The 21,995-nt window shown below is 48.4% G+C and overlaps 1 protein-coding gene across 4 annotated transcripts in view; it reads right to left on the bottom strand.

Moving 5' to 3' along the window:
- The window catches only part of TNS3 (tensin 3), a 390,960-nt gene that overhangs the window by 279,976 nt on the left and 88,989 nt on the right, over positions 1-21,995 (bottom strand). Inside the window, exon 1 of one of the 4 annotated variants that reach the window (XM_037837216.1) lies at positions 1,889-2,279. The exons of the other annotated variants lie outside the window; for them this stretch is intronic. Within the exon in view, the coding sequence (XP_037693144.1) occupies positions 1,889-1,966 (78 nt within the window). The 5' untranslated portion in view covers positions 1,967-2,279. Of the gene's footprint in view, positions 1-1,888; positions 2,280-21,995 lie in introns of those variants that run through there. 4 annotated transcript variants of the gene reach the window in all.

The following is a 21,995-nucleotide window of genomic DNA, read 5'->3' as shown; positions in this document are numbered from 1 at the left end:
CAAGCACGACCCTCTCTTGGACTCTTTCAGCTGGCCCGTCCTTTTTCTTCCTCCTGCTGCAATTATTTGTTTACACATCTTATCTCCTGTGCTGGATTGCAATTTCCTCAAGGCAGGAGGCCACACTCTTTCGCCTTTGTACTTCTAAACTCTCCCACAGAGCCTGGCAGACAGGGGACAGTGGACCTTCAATTAATACTTGTTGAATGAATTAATTGGCAATAGTCCGTGGGCTAATGAGCAAGACTGTGACCTTTTTATTCCTTACAAATACCTTTATTCCAAGCAGGGAGAAAGAGACACTGTTTCCTGCAGTTTCCTTGCCCACTGTTCCACAACTACCAGAGTCAACTAAGGAAACAGCAGAGGCACTGTGTGGAAGCTAAAGTTATTCCAATTGCTGGATCTCTGAGGAATTCATTTAAGATCGTGTAATAACATCTGCTCACACTTCATCTGTACATAACATCTCTATTGTGAAATGAGACGAGACGGGATTAGACTGCCTTTGTTTTCACCTGATACTGTGCTTTCATTTCTCCCAAAGAGGTGGGGCCAGTAAGCGCACAGGGGAAGGTGGTAGTAACACTGGAGCATTTAGCAGGCTCAGTTCAGGAATCTAAATTGCATTTAATTGTTAGGAGCAAAAAGTTAGAAGGGTAGCAGAGCTCCAGGTTCCACAAGGATTGCCTGAGGGGGTACACAGTAATTAGTGCTGATCCTGAATGTAAGGTCTCTTTTTAGCAAGGAAAAATCTCGGCAAAATTAAATAAGGAAGTGCTCCGCAGAAAAGCCAACGGGTACCTCTCTGCTCTGTTAAAATGCAAACCTGCCTGGACTCTCTGCTAGCTTCTCCGGGCTAAATGTAGCAGCAGAACAAAAAGACAAGGCTCAAACAGCTTGATCCAAACTATGTGTTTCTTTGGAGAAATATTTGATTTATTAAGCTCTACCTGTAGTAAGAGGACTTAGGCTCTCATTTCAATACTTGAGAAAACTTCAGGAGCATTCTACAGGCACTGAATAAAACCACACTCCCCAATCAACGTTACTCTGAAATTAAAATTACACGCACAAAAACCTTCCGCCGCAGCAGTGTTGACCCCAGATGCCCAGCGTGATCCCGCCCTGGGAGAAGTTTCCCACCCCGGTCATGCAGCCCCAGTGCTGACAGCCACCAGCACACGCATTGTTCTTACGCTTTCGAGCAACAGTGTTTGGTTGTTAAAGTGAAATACCAAACGCAACGCAACTCAAGTCCTGTAAAAGAGCTGACATTTTGATGACTTCTCACGCCACAAAACCGTGCAAAAGTTCCAGGGAAAAGGAATGCAATAAATGTCTGCTTGTCAGACTTATAGAGAAAGTGCGGCTGGAGCAATTGCTCTCCACCACTCAGTTTAATTCCCACACTGGGTATGAATTCCAGGACATTGTGTGTTGTGCATGCTGACCCCAATGAACGGGCGCCTGACACGACACCCCCACCAGTGCTGATCTAAAATGCCCTTTTCTATGCAAGACACAAGAGCGGAGCAGCTAGCCTGCGTAAGGACCTATTCCTATTTCCATTACAGGAAAAGGCTTTTGGAGGAAGCTTTTCAAAGCCGCAATTGGATTAGAGAGTTAAGCCACCTTGATGTGGGCTCACCAGGGTGCCAGCGCCTCCCAGTAGACACAGCCCCACTTTCCCTCTCTCCCCTCTCATGCACACATACGTGCGCACACGCACATGCACACGCACGCGCGTGCACAGACATGCACACGCGTGCACGCAGGCACAGGCGCGCGCACACATGCCTACCACGCACACGTGCGCGCTGGCCCGAAGGAGCCCCGAGCTCCGGGCACCAAACCCCTGGACCGACCCCTCCGACGGGCCACTCACCTGGCGCCGCTGCCGCCGCCGCCGGGGCTCCGGAGCGAACATTCCCCGCGGCCCCGCAGCCAGGGCACGTAGCCGCATCGTCCCTCCGGCGCCCGCAGGGGAGCCCTGCTCCGGCTCCGGCTCCGGTCTGGCTGCGGACGGCCACAGGGGCGCGCGCCCCTCCCCAACCTGCGGTGAGAAGCGGAGGCACTGTCCTCCTCGCCTGAGCCCTGCGGCTGGGAGTCGCGCGATCCGTGCGGCCCGAAGGGGCCCTCGACGGCCGCCCCGGTCGGTGCGAGCGCGGCGCGGCGCCCTCCCGGTCCACTCCGCCCGAGCCCGTCAGGAGAAGTCAGACACGCGGAACAAAAGCCAGGCGGGCGAGCGCACGGCCCCGGCGCGGCGTTCCTCCATCTGCCGTGAAAACGCCTTCTCCTCCCCCACCTCAGACCGCAGGCCAGGAAAGGAGGCAAAAGGCTTCTCCGCCAAATACAGGGCAAAGTTGATGAAAACGCCTTCCAGGACCGGAGGGGAAGCGGAGCCTGCCACCCGCCATCTGACTGGAATTACCAATTCGTTGTGGGGGGGGGGGGGGGGTTGCAGCTTTGCCAGGATTTCAGACCTCTTTAAGGATGCTGGCTTGAGGGGGCTTAAGAACATCGAAATACAGCCGTCTCTTCAGGGTTCCTGTTTTCAAAATGATTGAATATTGTCCAGTGATCAAGATCTGCCAGGCGCGTACACAACCCGGCAAATAATCCATCAGGACTGGAAAGAAGAATAAAACCAATGCAGAAAGGCTTTTTTCCTGACTTGGATCTTCAACCAAGAAATAACAGGAGGCTGACCTTGCTAAAGAGGCTGGCAACCTACCGTGTGATGGTTTCCAGCCAAGCTCAAAGCAGAGGGGTGGTAGGGGCCTTTCCGCCCCAGGAGCCACGGTGGCTGCCCTGCCCTGCTGACTTCCCCATCCCGAGTGCCACTCTTTGCTCCCTGCAAGTCACATCTGGAATCCAGTTGTCCTCTCTGGGGTCTGTGTTTTTAGAAGGAAATTAAAAACCCGGAGCGAGGGCAGAGAAGGTGCTGGGGGGAGCCAGGATGCCTGGGAGAACCTGGAAAGTGGTGGGTCATTTAACCTGAAGAAGGGAAGTCTGCAGGGTAGGGGGAGAGCGACAGAGGGAACAGCTCCTTTCAGATGCTTCTCAGACTTCCACGTGACGCTGTTGTAAGGAACCTCACTTACAGAGACGTAGATCTTAGCTTTCTACAAGGAGAAGCGCCACAGTGAGTTTAACTTCTGAGAAAAAGAAAAGGCTGCCAGTGAACAGGGGCATGTTCAAGCAGAAGCCCCTTCCTCGCTTCTATGGGGTACAGAGAGGGGACCCCAGCACCAAGAGGAAAGTTGGAACAAATAGCTGCTAAGGAGCCTCCCTGCTTCAGGCTCCAAGCCCAGCCTTCCAGCAGTTCATAGATAGGAACTTCCCTACCTTCCCTCCCTGTCCAGCCCACATGACATTCCACCACCTCTGCAGGTGAAGTGACACAGTCTGTACTCCAGATCTTCAACTCCACTTGCAATTACAGACCTCTCAGATTTAGGGCACTACCTGGGTGGGCTAGCCCAGGGCCTTTATGAATGACGTGTGCAAATTCCAGTCCTCTGTTCAACTGGCCAGCATGAAACCTCTGACGTTCCAGCACTGAACATCCATCTTTTCCTTTCTGAGGTCAAATAGCAAAGCTATTCTTCAACTTTCAACATTCAAAACAACAGCCAAACACAAAAAACCAGCCTCCTCGCCTAGGCATGCCATTCTGGGTTCAGATTCCTCACCAACTCGTCCCCTGGCAGACAACAGTTCATTCTTGTTTCCCCCCCAACCCTCAAATCAGATCATTATTCCCCTTCATTTTTCCTATAGCTTATTTTAACTTCAGTTTTTGCAAACATCTCTCGGTTACCTGCCTACGGATACATCCATCTCTCCCACCAGACTGAAGGCTTCCTGGGAATGGGTCTATGTCGTCTTCATTTCCAATTCTCCAGCATCTAACAGACGAACTGGCACATAGTAGTGTCTACAAATTGAACTGAAAGCACACAGCACTGCTGTCGGAGAGTGCACGATGCAAGCATGTTTTCCAGAAAATCAGACTGCACTTAGCACCATGCTTATGAGGTACCTGCAAGAACCAGCAAAAGGAGCCTGAATCCAAATTTAAGAACAGATTATCTCCCCCCACCCCAATATGTTCTAAAAAGCTCCTTGGAACATCAGTACCAGGCTCAAAACTCCATAGGAATACACTCGAATGGGAAAACAAGAAGTTAAAGGGGGCTTTTTATGGGAAGGATATCCCAGAATCTGCTCTTAACTAATTTCTTTTCAAAAAGCTACATCGTTCAAAAAACTTCAGCCACATTATCACTTGTAATAAATTACATGCACCTAATAATCTCACAGATAATTGCCACAAACTGCTTTGTCGCTACACAGGGGAAACAACTCAAGCTCTATCCCCAGGCAGGAACTCTGAAACACGCTTTTGCAGTCTAAGGTCCTGCTTCTGTGACTCGGCTCTCAGGTTTCTTGGCAGTTTCCCATTCTGCCTACCTGGCTGCAAACCACTGCCTTCCAGGTTTCCTGCTCGCCCAACCAACCCCCCTCCGGGTTAATATTCTCATCGCACATCGCTGACCCGACGCCAACACTGGAGCTTCCCCTCTCTAAGTCCCGATGTTTCTCTTGGTATCTTCCACACATAAACCAGTGGAGGAACAAGAAAGGCTGTTGCAAGAAGGGAAGTATTCTGTTTTGCTGTTTGATGTCAGATCACAGTCTTTTAGCCCCCTTGGAAGCATATTTAACCATGAGGGGTTGTAGGCAGCACAGGCTGAGGAGGCAGGCGAATTCCAAAGCCAGAGCAAATGCCACCGGGTGCAAACAGACTCTGACCCTGCACCTGGGCTGACCAATGGGTCTTGCCCTCTCGTGATCCCGGGGCACCCACGTGTTCTGACCCAGCTTCCAGGTTTCTGCCTGATTCACCACGATCCTCTGTGTTTCTCACCCTGGTCTGACACCTACACTGGCTTCTGATAACACTTAATCCCAAGGAACAAAATTAAGTTCTTCCTGCAGAGGATAGATTTACTAGGCACCAGACTGCAAAGGCAGACCATGGGGTCAGACTGCAAAAGCTGAGCTTGGGATCAGAATGCAAAGGCAGACCATCCACAAGCTAGGTTTCAGCAGCTGGGTGAATACCCTGAGTAAACTGGGGACCCCTGCTCCATGATGAGGTTTACATTAACGCCAAATCCAGGGGTTACTAGGGATGGGCTTGAGGGGCCCACTCCAGGGCATCAGGGTTCCCATCTGTAACTGTTGGCTGCTCCCTGCACACACACTCACTCACTTGCTCACTTACTCATTCATCAAAAAACCATTTATGTCTCCTCATGGCAAAAATACCCGCACACAGTGTTACAAAGTAGCAGCTGGCTGCACCGATGGCAATGTCAGGGACAGTGTCACAAAGGACATGGCAATTGAGCTGTGATGTGAAGGAGAAGCAGAAAGTCTCAAGACTGAAGAAGAGCAGAGGAACCAAGGCAAGGGATTTGGGGGGCACCTGGCCAAATGCGGGGGTGGTTAGAGCATGGCATGTGCCAGGGATGCTGACAGCAGGTAGGGCTGGGGGAGCTGGGTGGACGTGCATGTTCAAGGGGAAGCGAGCGTGGTGCAGAAGGAGGCTAGGGACTCAGGCAAGCCAAGAATGCAAGGCTTTGTAGGGAATAGTGCCAACTGGGCTTTAGGCCAACAGGACACCTCTCCAGGGTAACAGGTAATGTCACCATGTTTGCATTTTAGAAGACGATCTGACTGTATTGTGGAGAATAATTTTCATTATCAGTTTTTCAAAGGCAAAGGACTTTTAAGAAAGTACTTACATGAGTAACACTCAGGAACTCCCCCACCCCAAAGTGCCATCAAGCCACCCCAAAGCAGGTGCCCACCATATAATGGGAGACTCATAAAGTTTTTATGAACGAGAAAAGGAAGAAAGGAGAAAGGGAGTAAAGCAGTTGAATTCAGGCCAAACTGGTTCAAACCAGCGTCTGCCCCTCATCCCAGCTTCTCCAGTTTGGGTCACCAGCCTGGCCAAGGACACCCGTCTTTCTCCACCCTCTCCAGCCCCCATCACCCATAGATCATTCGCACTTTGGGACGGCTTGAGGACACTTCAACGTGAGGCAGTTACTAAGGGCTGCCTACATAAGCCCCCCCCCTTTTTTTTTTCTTTAAAACATTTTGACAAAGGAAAACCACTGTCTTCCATGCAAGGAATTTCTGACATCGAGAAGCTGTTGCAAACCCTCATCTCCAGAAATCTCTGAGCCCGGCCTTTTCTCCTTGTCCAAAGGCAAGCATGGAATGGCTCACTGGGCTGGCCGGCCAAAGGTCTGTTCCCCAGTTGCTCTTGGAAACAAGAGCTTGAGCAAATCCTCTCTTCCAAGACCTTCTTCTCCTTCCCTCTCCCTGCTCAACTGGCTGTGCTCCACTCCCACAGGGGCACAGTGCCTCCCAGGGCGGTAAGCACCCTTAATCCTTCCCAAGGCCTCCATCTTCTGACTTGGTGGAATAAGGAGGAACCCATGTGTCTCTCTCACCCTACAGATAATAAAACCCCTCTACGAGCATCTTCCTTTTTCCTTCCTTTTCCCGCACCCACAAGCACCTTCCCTTCTTTTCCCCTGGGTTATTAGCCATGGCCAATATTATTAGCATACGTGGGAAGAGGGAAGCCCCAGGAAGTCAGGGGCTGGCTAGGGGCAGCCCGGAAGACAGGAGCAAAGGATCACAGCCAAGGGGGGCTGGCTTCAAGTCGCAAGGAGGCAAGCACACGATCTAACCTGGCCCCCAATTCCTCAGCTAGGGGACGTCTTTCAGGGACAAGGATAGCTTCCTCACTGAGTAGTTATAAGGATTAAAGATGCCGTTTGCAAAGTTCCAACCACCCTACGCCACCCCACTTCACCCTGGCAAATGATCCGAAAACAGAAGTTATTATCTATTGGGGGTGGGGGTGGGGAAAGCAGATAGGACTTGACTTCAGGTGTCAAGGCTCCAAGACCTGCCTCTGCTTTTAAACCACAGCCATTCCTGATAAAAATTGTAGTAAGTGCTGGCTGCATGTGTCCAATGAATGAGTCCCCTGACCTCAAGGGAAGTCATTTTTTCCATCCAGTTTAACCGAAATGTATTAACCGGCTACGGAGCTCGAAACCATTTCTCTTCTGAGCACACAACCTCCTCCACAAAATGAGAGCCCCCCTCAGAAGCATCTACAAGAGGAGTTGGTACACCAAGTTATGTCATCATTTTAGCCACATCTCGTGGCTTTGAAGGAAGACATGGTGACTTTTGACCTCCTCAGCATAATGTTTTTGCCGATGTTAAGGAAATAAGCATTTGCTCTTAATCATCCCCCCCCCCTTTCCTTTCCTGTGACTCCTTCCCCCGACTTTGAGAAATTAAGAAAAAAAAAAAAAGTGCTTTCCCTACAAAATGCCCAACATGTGCTTGTTCCCTCTTCCCTGCTCAAAAACAGCAACTGTTTTATTTTGTGTTTAAAGAGCACTCAGAACATAGCAAACTAAAGGGCTCAATTAAAGAGCCACTGCACCCCCCACCCTGTCCTCCCAGGACGGTCACCTCCAGGAGCTGACCCCAGTGTCCCTCTGCCTGGCCCGGTGGGCCAAGCCCCACTGTCCTCAGGTCTGCCGCCCACCCAGAGGAGGAGGCAGGGAAGAGGCTGGACTGAGGCAGGTCAGCAGGCAGGGGTGCTAAGCTAGTGAAGATGAAGGAGGGAAAGGAGGAAGAATCACTTCTCCGGGAAAGGTAAGGAGGTGGGGAGGCCCCAGGTAACCCAGAATCCTGCACCCACAGCGGGTGACGGACTCACACGCACCTGGATACAGAGGCCACAGCCTGAAATCTAAAACTTGAAGGCTTTCTAAAGCAAATGCTATTTGTCATTTTTTACATGCCAGCTTCCAGGCCCCTCTGTCCCCCAGAAGCCTTGGGTTAAGGTAAGAACGGACCCCCATCTATAGTCCCAAATATTCAGTCCCCTCCTGCACCTTGGAAAAAAATATCTGCAGAAGGAGTGGGGAGTTGAAATAATAAATAGCAGCCCAGTACATTTAAAAGACATTTTCTTGTTGCACACAAAGATGGCAAAGGGTAAGGGGATTTAAGCTTGGAGGATGCTTAGGGAGCATGCTAGTCTCACACACACACTCATACTCTTCCAACTCACACACATTCTCACACACACACACTTTCACACACTGGCTTTCACATGCATCCACTTGACGCACTCACTCACATTCTCTTGCACACTCATTTTCACACCCACACACCCAGATGCACACACTCACACTTTCACACACTGGCTTCTATGTGCATCCACTCAACACACACACTCAGTTCTCTTGCACACTCATTTTCACACACACACACTGGCTTCCATGCACATCCACTCAACACACACTCATTCTCACGCACTCATTTTCACACACATTCTCACACACTCATGCACACAGTCTCACACTTTCACACACATCCACTGAATGCACTCATACATTCTCCTGCACATTTTCACACTCACACTCAACACACATTCTCACAAACATACACTCACTCTTAAACACTCTTGCATCCACACAACCCTCTCACATTCTCACACTCTTACATGCTCATCTCTCCCACACTCTCACACTCATATTCACAGCCTGCCTGAGAGTGCCCCAGATCTGCAAGCCCACAGATCCCCCGCCTATCTCACAGACCCGCTGCCACCCCCAGCGCCCCCAGGGTAGGGGCAGGGAGAGTGGAAGAGCCCCTGTGTGAAACCACTGGCCCAGGGGACATGCACGCTTCCTGGCAGGTAAAGGGAGCCGCCGCATTCCGTCCTAATTCTAGCCCCCAGCAATAACCTGGGAAACTAGCTAGCTGCCCCTTGTTGGGGTAATAAGAGGGGACTATGGGGTATACGTTCAAGATTCCCTGTCGTCTCTTTGCCCAGCATTCGTTCAACACCAGCAGACTCCGGATATAAAGAAGCCAGCAGAGTGCGTTTATAAGCAAAAGTGTGAGAGGCACAATTTCAGCACCAGGACCCCCCAAAACGAGGGGGTAACTTTCACTTTCTGACCCAGTAGATGGTTCTATGTCTGCCCTTCAAAACTCTTCCCCGATCATATCATACTAAAATACTTAAGAGCAAGTAATAGATAAGACAGAGGAAAAGCCAAAACAGGTATAATACCTGCTAAGGGTCAGGCAACAAGCTGGATATCTCCCTCGCGTGGGGAGGCTTGGCCCCTTCTATTAGAGACAAGGAAACTGAGGCACCAGGAGGTTAAACAACCCATGCTGTGGAGCTGCACCTCCACAGCAGAGCCAGCTCCTGATCCATGACTGGGTGGCTTCCAAGCCCGTATTCTTTCCTACCACCCAGGTACCGAGGAGCAGAGAGGACACACACCCAGGTTTCTCTGGTGCCAGAGCTCCCCTCCTTTTGCTAGAACATTGCATTTCTGCAGCCCTCTCCATTCACAAAGGCCACTGACCACGACCTTCCACGTTCTGCCCAGGAGTCTGCCAAACAGTTAAGAACAACCAGAGAAAGGCCAGTCTAAGTCACTGGGCTTCTAAAATAAATCCCTTGAACTACTGCTAGTGTTTTATTCCTCCTCAATTGTTTCTCGGACTGACAATGTCCCAGTATTCCCTGGCTCAGGCCAGAAAATGGCAATTGCTGGGTCACCTCTGACACTTTGGGTAGTGACTTTTGCCAAGAAGAAGCCAGCAGAGACTCTGGTGTTCCCACCTGGAAACAGCCCGTACAAGTTCAGCCCTGGCTGCACTGAAGGAATCCCTGGGGGAGCTTGTTTAATAAACACACCCATGCTCCACCTTCAGCCTTACCACTGAAAGCAGAATCTCTGGGGGCAAACCCCAGACACTGCAATTTTTTCAAAACCCTCCCCTGGGATTCTAATGAGTAGTGAGGATAAGAACACCAGGTAATAGGACTCGGGGGACAAAGTGCATGCTCTCCCCTATGACCCTCACCCGGAACATCCCCCTGGGGGCCTGGATAGATGTGGGGCACGACAGGTGTGGAGGGGAGAGTGCCAAGGAGGACCTGACCATCCCGTTTCTTGTGGCATGGCCCCCATTGGTTCATCTGCCAGTGGGGATGATAAAATTCTTACCCACCCCAAAGGTTTATGCCAGACAATGCATGTAGTTCTGGTATGATGCCCACTCAATATTCTTTCCCCCATAAGATGGCTCCCTACACAGATCAAAAGAGTTGGAGGACTAAGGTGAGAGGTCTTTAATAGACTTCAGAAAGATAACATTACAGTTTCTGCCTAGGTTGGGCTTTTATTATCAACATGAACACATTTTAGCTACTTACTATTTACATTTTTTACAAGCAAAAGTTCTATATTGATTTTCTAGAATTGCCAGGGTGAGTGGGTATGTTTATGCCGGGGACGGATGGAGGAGGCAGACGTGGCCAGGGAGCCAGCTCTTGCTCTGGAGAGGCTGAGCAGAGCAGGGCTTTGGGGGCAATGCTGGGGTCACCTCCTAAACTTGGTGAGCCCAAGGGTGAGCTCCATCTTCTCACATAGGCCAGAACAATGAACTTGCCATAGTAAAAATGACACACCACATGGGAATATCAAATGTTGAAAAAGCGTGATGTATGCAACATACTCTCAAATGTTCAGGAAACAGAAAAATGGTTGATAGACATAGAAATAGATGGACAGATAAATGATGGATGAATCAATGGATTAATGGACTTATGGATGGATAGATTGATAACAGAGAGATGGATAGAAAGAGAGATAGAGGGATGGATCAATGGATCAATGGTGTGCTGGTTTGGATCTGTTATGTACCCAAAAAAGCCATGTTCTTTTAATCCAATCTTTTGAGGACTGCCTACTGTGGGTGGGACCTTTTGATTAGGTTATTTCCATAGAGATGTGTCCCAGTCCATTCAAGGTGGGTCTTAATCCCCTTGCTGGAGTCCTTTATGAGAGGATAAAAGACAGTTTGGAGCAAGCTCAGAGAAGCTAAGAGAGAAAGTGCCTAGAGACATTTTGGAGACAGCCATTGAAACCAGAACCAAAAGAGAAGCTAAGAGATGAAATCCAGAGTTTGCCCCAGAGAAGCTAAGAGAGGACCCCCAGACACTGAGAGAGAAATGCCCTGGGAGAACAAGCAAGAACACACAGGAACTGAGAGAGCCACTGAACAGCAGACATTGCCATGTGCCTTCCCATGTGACAGAGGAGCCCCGGATGCCAGCTGCCTTTCTTCAGAGAAGGTATTGTCCTCTTGATGCCTTAATTTGGAGATTTTCATGGCCTTAGAACTGTAAATTTGCAACCTAATAAGTCTCCATTGAAAAAGCCAACCCATTTCTGGTATATTGCATTCCAGCAGCTTTAGCAAACCAAAACAAATGGATTGACAGATAGATGATAGATATGATGGGTGGATAGATGCATGCGTGGATGGATGGATGGAAAGAGAAATGGTGATAGATGATAGGTCAGACAGATAAACGGATAGACAGAATTATATGCCAAATGTGGCAAAATATCAAAAGATGATAAATCTGGGTGGGACAATGTTGGAGTGTTCCGTATGGGGTTTGCATTGTTTTTACAACTGTCCTGTAAGTTTCAAATTATTTCAAAATAAAAAGTTTAAAAAAAAAGTATATGCCAGCCCTGTTCTCAACAGGTTCAGTACTACAAGGCAGCCACAGACCAAATGCTTCCACTCTGGGTTCAGTAGAAAATGGCCATCTCCTTCCCGCCGAGCAGGGACTCCTGTTTCCCCAACAGAGGGTCACCTTTATTTTGCCCACCTCTAACCCTAAGAAGTTGCCACTACATGAAAACATGTTCCCAGTTAACAAAATTATGTGTCGCAGCTCAGGGAGATGGGGCGGGGAGACCCTCTAAAGCAAAAACAAAATCTCTGTCCAAGTCCCCCCAGCCCCCAGCCCCCCGTGCCTCAGTCTTCCTAGGGTGATGCATGGTCGTGAGAGTGAAGCAAAAGGAGGTGTCCAGGTCCTGGACAGGGTGACAGGAGCCCACACACACTGGGACCCGAGTGTGCCCTGTTAATTACCAAGACGACAGCGTCAGCCACAGATTGCACAAGAGTGGCCAGTGCTCCAGACGGCAATGTGGTAGGAAGGGTGGCAACTGGTTTAGACGATTCTTTCGCCCCCTCGTTAATTTATCCTCAACCGCAGCCCATTACACACCAGGTATGTTCATGAACACAGTTTCCAAAACGCTCAGACTCGCACTGCAAACAAGGTGTCTTTCTCCCATTGCCCGGCTGCAGGAGCTGGGCTCAGATGTCAAGCCTCTACTCCAGGTCACCGGTCTGGATAGAGGCAGAGGCGGCCACAGGCTCAGGGTCCCCGCCAAGCTCCTCTCCTTGCCCACATGCCACTGCTACACCTCCCAAGGCTGGACAGAGTTGTCTGCTTTGGCGATAAACATCTCCCAGGACTCCAGTCTCAAATCTATAAAAGCTACTTAATCATATTCTTCCTATTCCGTCGACGTTCGGATACATCACCTTAGTAAAAGCCTGGGAGCCTGGGGATGCTTTTTCCTAAAAGACAGTCCGTTACCGGTTAGAGGTTTGGAAACTTTCTGAAATGTTATTTAAATTGCTTTTATAATTAAAAAAAAAAAAATCACTCAAGTATATCCATAGCCCAGTGCTGACAATCCGCTTACTACTTCTTTGTTTAAAAAAAGAAAAAGTAACTCATGCAAAGAAAAAGGCAGTTAGGTCCGCACCCCAGCTCCCGGCCCTCTCTGAAATGACATTTCCTGCACTGTCATTTTTCTTCGTACACCCCCAGATCTTGGGACCCCGCTCGTGTCGTAAACTGTGTGTGCCCGGATTGGGTTTTCTTCCACTGCACGCGACTCAGCTGCAGCCCGTGAGATGCAGACAAGGCTGGATGAGTTTACGGAATGAATGAATGAAAGCAGGAGTCCATCAATGGACAGAAGCCTAAGTGTTCACTGCGAGACCAGGCGCGCCCAGGGCACCTGGACAGTCGCTGGAAAGTAGGGGCCTCTTATCTGCTGGGCCCTTATCTTATCTGCTGAGTCTCAGGTGAGCTGATTTACAATTATTTACACCAGCCATTGTAGGGTCCATTCTCTCCAGGGCTCCAGAGCGACTCCCTGGGAGGGAGCAGAGAGAGAGCAGAAGACAGAGCCTGGAGCCTGATGGTGCCCTGGAGGAAACAGCTGAAAGGCTCAGAGGGCCAGGCTCAGGTTTAGAAGGGGCCCTGGAGAAAATGGGGAGTAGGGAGAGGTGTGGAAGCAGGCAGAGGGCAGGATCTTGTACAGGGAACTGAGAGGGAGGGCTGTGAGAAGCCTCTGCCAAGAGTCAGGTGGTCAGGATGGAAGGCATCCAGAAGGACAACAGTGTTCAGGACACGTCGGAACCAGGGGGCTCATCAGGGAGCAGAAAGGACAGAGCATCCTCCAAGGGGTTGAAGAGGACTTGGTGGATGGCAGCAACTTGAACTGGGCTGGGAGTCCAGAGGAAAAGAACCGGTTTGGTGGGGGAACAGGGGCAGGGACATTCCGAGGTGATCAGCACTCAACCACAGGAGCACGGGAAGGAGCTTCGACGGGCAGACAAGCTTTTGCTGAAATGGCAGGGGTTGTGGAGGGCAATGCACACTGGAAATGAGGAGAGCAGGACAGAGGAAAAGCTGTAACTGGGGCTCACTCTTCAGGTGTCCACCATTCTGAGCATAATCATGGGATCGCCCCATGTGTTCAAATCCATAGTCAAGTCCTCTTCTGCACTGCTACACATAGGACCGGGAAAGGGAAGTCAGAGGTCAGAAAACCAGGGTCACTGCCCACCAGGAGCTCTAGGCTTGGCCCCTTGGAAAGACTCCTAAGTTTAGCCACCCCAACTACCATCATTCCATAATGGTAGTTACCCATGATGAGTCTCTGCTCCAAGAACAACCATTCACAGGAGTTTCATGCTCCAAACACATCAACAATTGCACCCTGGGGGAAACCAAAATTCAGAGCTAGTGGAGTGGGCTGTCTCAGGCACCCATTTCATACACAGTGAAGTCCAGTTTCAAATCCAGAGACATAGCAGGCTGCTCCTTGCCTTGAAGCCTCCAAAGGTTCCCTTAGACTTTATCAGTTTTTAACTCCCTACTCTAACATTCCCAGCAGTGTATAATATGCTCTGATCTATCCCATCTTAAAAAGAAAAAACAAGACAAAAACAACCCACCCTTGACTCCATATTCCCCTCCCACTACTGGTCTCCTACTCTGTTCCCCTTCCTGCAAAATTTCTTCACTGGGTTGACTAGAGCCATTGCCCCATTTGCCCACGGTTCTTCACTCCTGAATCCCACAGTAAGACTTCCTCTCTGTGCCACTGAACCTGCCCATCACCCATTAGCCACCGCTGGTCCAATCCAGTAAGTGATTCTGCGTCCCCCTGTGATTCAAGTTCTCAGCTTTCTTTGGCCATTTCCTTCATCTCTGTGATCCAGGGTGCTAATTTCTCTCTGATTTCACCAGTCCCTTCTTTGTCTCCTTTGGAGGGTCACTGTCCTCTCTGAGCCCTCTAAGTGTCCAGGGAACCCCCAGCTCTGTCCCAGACTCTGCTGGGGGCACTCTCCCTCCCTAGCTTCCATCCGCTGGCCCCACCCTAGCCCTTTGTCCATGGACCTCATTGGTTCTCCTCCAGGCCAACTGCTCTCCTGGACTCCTGACCCCTATGTCCTGTTACCTACTCCACATCTCCACTTGGCTGTCCCCCATCCCCAAAACACAACCCCTGATTTCCTCCCACCAATCTGCTCCTCCCCATCTTCCCCATTCCCACACATGGCACCATCATTTCCTCAGGTACTCACCTCTAAAATCTGGGAACCCTTCTCCTTCCAAGCACACATCCAACCCATCAGCAGGTTCTGTAAAATACATCCCAGAAGGAACCAGATCTCATGGTCTCTACCACTGGACCATGCCACCAGTAAACAGACGGGTCTCTCCACACCCACTGCTGCTCCTGGCAGTATAGGAAAAAGCCAGACAGAGCTTCTCATTCTAGGAGTCAGGCCATGACGATTCTAGCACAAAACCCTACAATGGCTTTTAAAATTTATACCCTTAAAAAAAAAATTTTAAAAGCCAGGTTCTGATCATGAGCCTGCAGACCAACTGGAGCTGTATCCCCTGCCCATCTCCAACCTATTCTCCACCCCTTTGCTCCTTTCTCCAGCCACCTTGCTAACCCAACCTGCTAATCCAGTCCCTGCCTGAGGACATTTGCATATGCTGTTCCCTCTGGCCGTAATTTACTCCCCCAGATCCTTGCCCAGCTTACTTCCTCTCTTCCAAAATGTCACCTCCCACAGAGAGTATATGCATGCTACCCTATCTAAAATAGCCCACCCACCTCTGCCAATATCCACTTACCCCTTATCCTGCCTTGCATTTCTTCAGTGCACTCTCCACTACTTAGCGTCATATCTTGCAGTCATTTGTGCAGTTTACTATCAGGCACGTATTAGCTCCACATTGCCCATGCCCAGGTCAGCCCTAAAGATTTGCTGAATGAATGAGTGAATGAGGGCATGAATAAATGATATTCCTGATGGCCCCGACATCATCCCCCCAAAAAAGGCATATTAAGGTCCCAGCTCCCCCCCTCCCCGGTCCTGTGGGTGTGAGCCCATTTGTAAACAGGACCTTTGAAGATGTTATTAGTTAAGGTGTGACCCAAACTGAATGAGGGTGAGCCTTCATCCACCATGGCTGAAGTCCTTATGAACAAAGAAGATTGGACACAGAGAAAGAGAAGTCACGGAAAACAGCCAGAAACCGGAAGTCACTGGAGAAAAGAGAAGCACCACCATGTGCACTGCCGTGGACCATGGACCATGGAAAAGCCAATGACATGAACTTACGTCAGCATAGTGGGGCCAGAATGGGGCCTCAGCTTCTTGGGAAGCCTCTGTGTGAACCCCATTAGTCAACCCAGCCCGAAGCACCAGGAAATCTTCCTAATATATCTGGTCCCTAAAAGAAGCATCTCCTTGGAGCACCCCTTGCTTCTCTTTCTCAAACAGGCCAGCCAGGGGTCCCTGCCACAGGGAAACACACAAAATTCAAGCATGCAAGTCCTGGGCTGGACGGCTCTCTAGGGGTTGCACAGTCCGAGGCTGGGAAAGTTGCATGGGGCTCTGGCACTGCTGGGCTCTCAGGTCCTCCCCCAAAGAGCTGACCGGGAGAGGGCTCCCAGGCAGGATGGTGGCCGAGGCGTCCACATCCTGCTGAGCAACAGAGCAGGAACAAAAACCAAGTCCGTGCCCTCATGGAGCTTCCCCCCAGGCAGGGCGGACAGCCTGCCAAAGGATAAAAGGTGGATGAGATGTAGCAACTGCTATGAAGAAAAACAAATAAAGCAAAGGAGTAGGTGTGGCTGGCAGAGTGAGGGAGGACTGCTCTTTTATCAAGGATGATGTATGATACAGATTCATGGAGAATGGACGTTCCAGCAGAAGGGAGGGGTGGTGAGGGGCTCTCAAGGGGACGTAGATCGGAGAGGGGCTGAGCGACCCACTGGCGTGAATGCAGCGGAAGGGACAAGTCAGAGGACAGCCAGGGCCAGCTCAGAAGGCCTGTGTCCAGAGAGACTCACAATGAAATAGGAAATTGTCTTAAGGTTTTGGTGCAGTTTTAAAAGATTTTAAGGTTTCATTCAGGCTGACCTGGGAAGAAAGTGCAAGCGAAAGACTTGGTTCATAAGATCCTACAGGACCCAGGTAAGCTAAAACGGTGGCTACGGCAAGGTGGAGACTGTGGTCGGGTGGAGGCTGTGGCCAGGTGGTAAGAGTGCAAAGAAGCAGCTGGACTCTGGACCTATTTTGAAAGTAGAGATCCAACAGGTCTCACTGAAGGGTTGGATGGACCCTGTCTTGCTCAAGGCACACAGGGTAGACAGAGGGAGGAACTGGGATTAGAAAACACTGCATAGGTAAGAGCCACGGGACACGTGTCCCGAATGTGGCCACCTTGGAAAGTGAGACCAAGAAGAAAATGAAGGGGAGAACTGTGGCACCTCCTAGGGATATATCCCACAGAACTGAAAGCAGGGATCAGACAGATACTTGCACTCCAATGTTCACAAAAGCATTATTCACAATAGCCAAAAGATGGAAGTAACTCAAGTGTCCATTAATGGATGAATGGATAAACAATATGCAGTATATACACACAGTGGAATATTATTCACCCATAAAAAAGAATGAAGTCCTGATGCAACTTACAACATGGATGAACCTTGAAGACATCATGTTGAGTGAAATAAGCCAGACACAAAAGGACAAATATTGTATGACCTCACTGATATGAAATACCTAGAATAAGCAAATTCATAGAGATGGAAAGTAGATTACAGATTACAGGGGCTGGGGGTAGGGGCGGGGTGAAGAAAGAAATGGGAAGTTAATGCTTAATGGTTCAGAGTTTCTGTTTGAGGTGATGCAAAATTTGGGTAATAGATGATGGTGATGGTAGCACAATGTTGTGAATGTAATTAATACCACTGAATTGTACACTTGAAAGTAGTTAAAATGGAAATTTTACTATATATATATATATATTATTATAATAAAATTTAAATTAAGACAAAAAAGGATGGTGCTGAAGTTCCCAGGAGCAGCATGAAGCTGAAGCGTTTGGCAGAGTCAGTGCCCAAAATTACAGAGGAAGAAACATCTTCTAAGAGACAATTCATCTAAAGTAGGGAAATCACGGTGGAAAGTAATTTTACAACATATAGAGAACTACAAAAATCTTCATACCCACAGCCCCTGATAACTCCACATGTAGGAATCTAAATGAAGTTCGGATTCCAAAGGGAAGATGCTCCATGCATGAAGATGCAAAGGCACCATTTTTATGAGAGTGAAAAGGTAGGAGGGAAAAAACTGTCCATCAACAAAGGAAATAAATGGATTTAGAGATTTGGGGGTCCCATTGCCAAGTACCCAGGATGCACTCCACAAACAGGTGTTGAATAAATGGAAGAATGAGCAAATGAGTAAATCCTCAAAACGGAAATATCATTTACCTATTACATATCCCATTTGCAGAGGCTTTGTAATAACAAAGAATGATTTCTGCCAAGGAATGTGAACAGGAAAACAAAACTACAAAATGGTATGTCCACAGTTACACAAAGAAATTTAAAAAATGGGTCTTTGCGAGAAAAGACAGTGGGGCTCACAAAGAATGGAAACAGCTTTTCTGGGGGGTATGCAGAGCATTTCTTTTCCTTTTCTACAAATTCATTTTAATGTTTTAGAGTGCTTTTACAAAAAAAAAGGAGGGAAGAGGAGGGTGGAGGAGAAGGAGGAGGAGGAGAAGAGCAGAGACATTTAAACAGGCATTTAAAAAAAATGCAGCTTATTACCCTAGCTTATTTATTTGCAAAGATACCCTGCCACATTCTTCTGACACACCTAATTCATTTTTTCCACATTGTTTTTCCCCCGAGGCTATTTTGGCTGAAAGACAGAGTCTAACAAAATAGTGGGGCTTTGACAAATAAAAGGACTGTTTTAAGGATGCACTAGCAGTAATCTTTCCACGCCCGAAGGCAGTCTGGAACTCAGCTCGGCAGCAAGAGTGAGAAACAATGTACCAGAGGAAACAAGAAAAAACACAGCAAAGGGAAAGAAGCCACTCTCCCTGCTTCCCGTACAGAAATCGACAACACACATGCACACGTAGAGGGGTAGGCAAGAGAGTGGGGTTCCAAGCGTGTTCAGAGTCGTCTCCATCCCAGACCCTCTTTTGTAAAATGAACCCATCAACTCTAGGACTAAGAGGTGTTTTTGTCAAAGTGAGATTCTGGCAAGGCTTTTAAATCAAATAATGGTAGAAAAATAAATAAACATATACCTCTTTATTCAATAAAATAAAAGTTGTCTACACTTAGGAGGTCCCCCAATTTTTTTTTTATTTTTTTAACTTTATTTATCAAAAAATTAACAGACAAAAAACCCAGCAATTAAAAACAAACCAAAACAAAAAAAAACCCTCAACATTTCAAACAAAACAAAGGAAAGGATTTAAAATAACTACTTTGCAGAGATGCTAAACCTGCTTATAATTTTGCCTAAGAGTCTCCTCCCGAATGCCTCTGTATTGCTCAGATGTGGCCCTCTCTCTCTAGCTGAGCCAATTTGGCAGGTGAAATCACTGCCCTCCCCCCTACGTGGGATCTGACACCCAGGGGAGTGAATCTCCCTGGCAACGTGGACTATGACTCCCGGGGAGGAGCCTAGATCCGGAATCATGGGATAGAGAACATCTTCTTGACCAAAAGGGGGATGTGAAATGAAAGAAAGCTTCAGTGACAGAGATTTCAAATGGAGTCTGGTGGACATTCTTATACACTATATAGACAACACCTCTTAGGTTTTAATGTACTGGAATAGCTAGAAGTAAATACCGAAACTACCAAACTCCAAACCAGTAGCCTTGACTCTTGAAGACGATTGTAAAACAATGTAGCTTACAAGGGGTGACAGTGTGAGTGTGAAAACCTTGTGGATCACACTCCCTTTATCCAATGTATGGATGAGATGAGTAGAAAAATGGGGACAAAAACTAAATGAAAAATAGGGTGGGATGGGGGGATGATTTGGGTATTCTTTTTTACTTTTATTTTTTATTCTTATTCTGATTCTTTCTGGTATAAGGAAAATGTTCAAAAATAGATTGGGGTGATGAATGCACAACTATATGATGGTACTGAGAACAGTTGATTGTACACCATGGATGACTGTATGGTATGTGAATATATCTCAATAAAACTGAATTTTAAAAAAAATGAAAATAACTACTTTGCTTCCAACATGTCCAAATTATTTTTAAATTTTAAATAAACTGAAGGGCTGGGGTCCCTCTGGCCTTCTGAGCCCCACCAATGGAACACAGAGGTATACACACAGACGGTGTGTTCACAACCCATCCCCAAGCCCCAGGGACTCCCCAACCATCTGAGAAGGACAGGGAAGCAGGAAGAGTCACGGGTTGGGACTGGACATCTCAAGCTGACATGGAAAACCGGCAGAGAGAGGAGGTCCCTAAGCCCCTGATGTCAAGCATCTGCTTACTCAAGACTTCCAGGTTTGAATTCAAGACACGTCAGGGGTTAAGGGTTTGCTCTGTCCAACCCATGAGAGGGTCCTCTTATTTGTTGTTGTTCTGATTGGTTGGTTTTACTAATTTTTAACCCAATAATTCTGCCCTGCTACAAAGAAAGCTTGTTTAGTCAATGGAGGTAGGTCTAAATCAATGTTTGGGTGTAGAGGGTGAGCTAAGCATCTCTAACCAAGAACAAGAAAGCAGAGCTCTGCCCAGACAATAAGGTGCATGGTGACGTAAGCCATGCACACACCAACCCAGACTCACATCCTCCCTTCTCCAGGCTGGAATGGCACCTGGAATGGCACAATATGGCTAAACTCCACCCACAAGCTTTCTGGTCCCACCAGAGCTTTGGTGGGGTGGTTGGTCTCCTCGACAGACGCAGGACTGGCACTTGCCTCAGTGCACAAGTGACAACCCCTATGACATAGGAGCCGGCCAGAGCACAGAGATGCTGTCACCTGCCTGTCATCATCCATCGAGGCCCTCAAGAATTCAGGCCCTCCATAAACACCCTCATGCCCATGGATTCCCTCCACGAAGGACAGCCAAGGGCGGGAGAGGCACACAGGAGATGGGTGTGGAGGACGGAGCTCTGCTCGGCCATGGGGTGTGGTTGATGCCTCTATCCTAGGCTCAACCAGGGAAACCAGCGAGGAGGCAAAGACACTTCTGGCTGAATGCCGACAATCGCAATGACACTTTAGTCCAAAAAGATGGGCTTCTGTGTGTTTGCAAATGTTCTGAAGCATCTCTTATAAGGGACACGTTGATTTCTTCCTTTGGGACTTGGGATAAACATCTCACGTGTCCGGTGACATCACTGGTGGCCAGGCCAAATGTACAGGGTCTCAACAAACAGGGATGCTGCTGTCATTACTACCTCGATTATTAAACCCACAGAAAATGACCTTTTTACCAAAAAAAAAAAAAAAATGCTATTGTTAACCCAGTCCCTCCCCTTCCCCTTTCCAAAAGTACTTTTAATCTTTTAAATACAGGAAAAGAATACTCATAGTGTATAATGGCCAAGATCTCCCTGTCGATTTCTGTGATTTTTTTCCAAATCTTTTGATCACAACATACAATGAGTAATACACTTTAAACAGTGGCCCAGTAAAACACATCCATATGAAATAACTGAAAGGTTTCACCAAAAAATACCTCCTATGACAACTTGCAGAGTACTCTCTGGTATTTTTCATTCTAGTTCACTTTTTAAAAGCACCATCAGATTCTCTATTCAGTAATCATTGGAGATGCCAGAGGGCATCTGGAAGCACCAGGTAACATTTTTGCCTGGGAAAGCCACCAGCATTTAATGGGAGGAAGTAGGGATGTGATGCAGTTTCCCTGGCAAACCCCTCCAACAAAGAATTATTCCACCCCAAATGCCAGTGAAACGAGCACTAAGGGATCACACCTCTGGGCTGAAAAGCATTTACTATGGAATTCTCCAGATAAAGCCTATAAACTGGAGGAACATCCTATTTCCAGGAAATCCAGGTAAGAGGGGACGATGAGCACAGGGTCAAGCTCTCCCTTGGCCAGCAGTCAACAGAGCACCCCGCCCTACTCAATGCATCCCGGGTAAATGCAACTGGGGGCGGGCCAGATGCTCCCCTCTCCTTCCTCTGTGTTGGCGCTGCGGGTGGAGAAATTCTTCTGCAGGCAAGAACGAAGAAGGCCTTCCAGTGACAGAGCCCTGTGCGGGCTTCCTGACATAAAAGGAAAAAGGGAACTTGCTGTCCTGATATTGACAAGCTAAAACAAGTCCCGG

The sequence above is a fragment of the Choloepus didactylus genome, chromosome 5, assembly GCF_015220235.1.
Source record: "Choloepus didactylus isolate mChoDid1 chromosome 5, mChoDid1.pri, whole genome shotgun sequence".
NCBI classification, from domain to species: Eukaryota; Metazoa; Chordata; class Mammalia; order Pilosa; family Megalonychidae; genus Choloepus; species Choloepus didactylus.
This window is presented reverse-complemented; position numbering and strand designations above follow the sequence as displayed.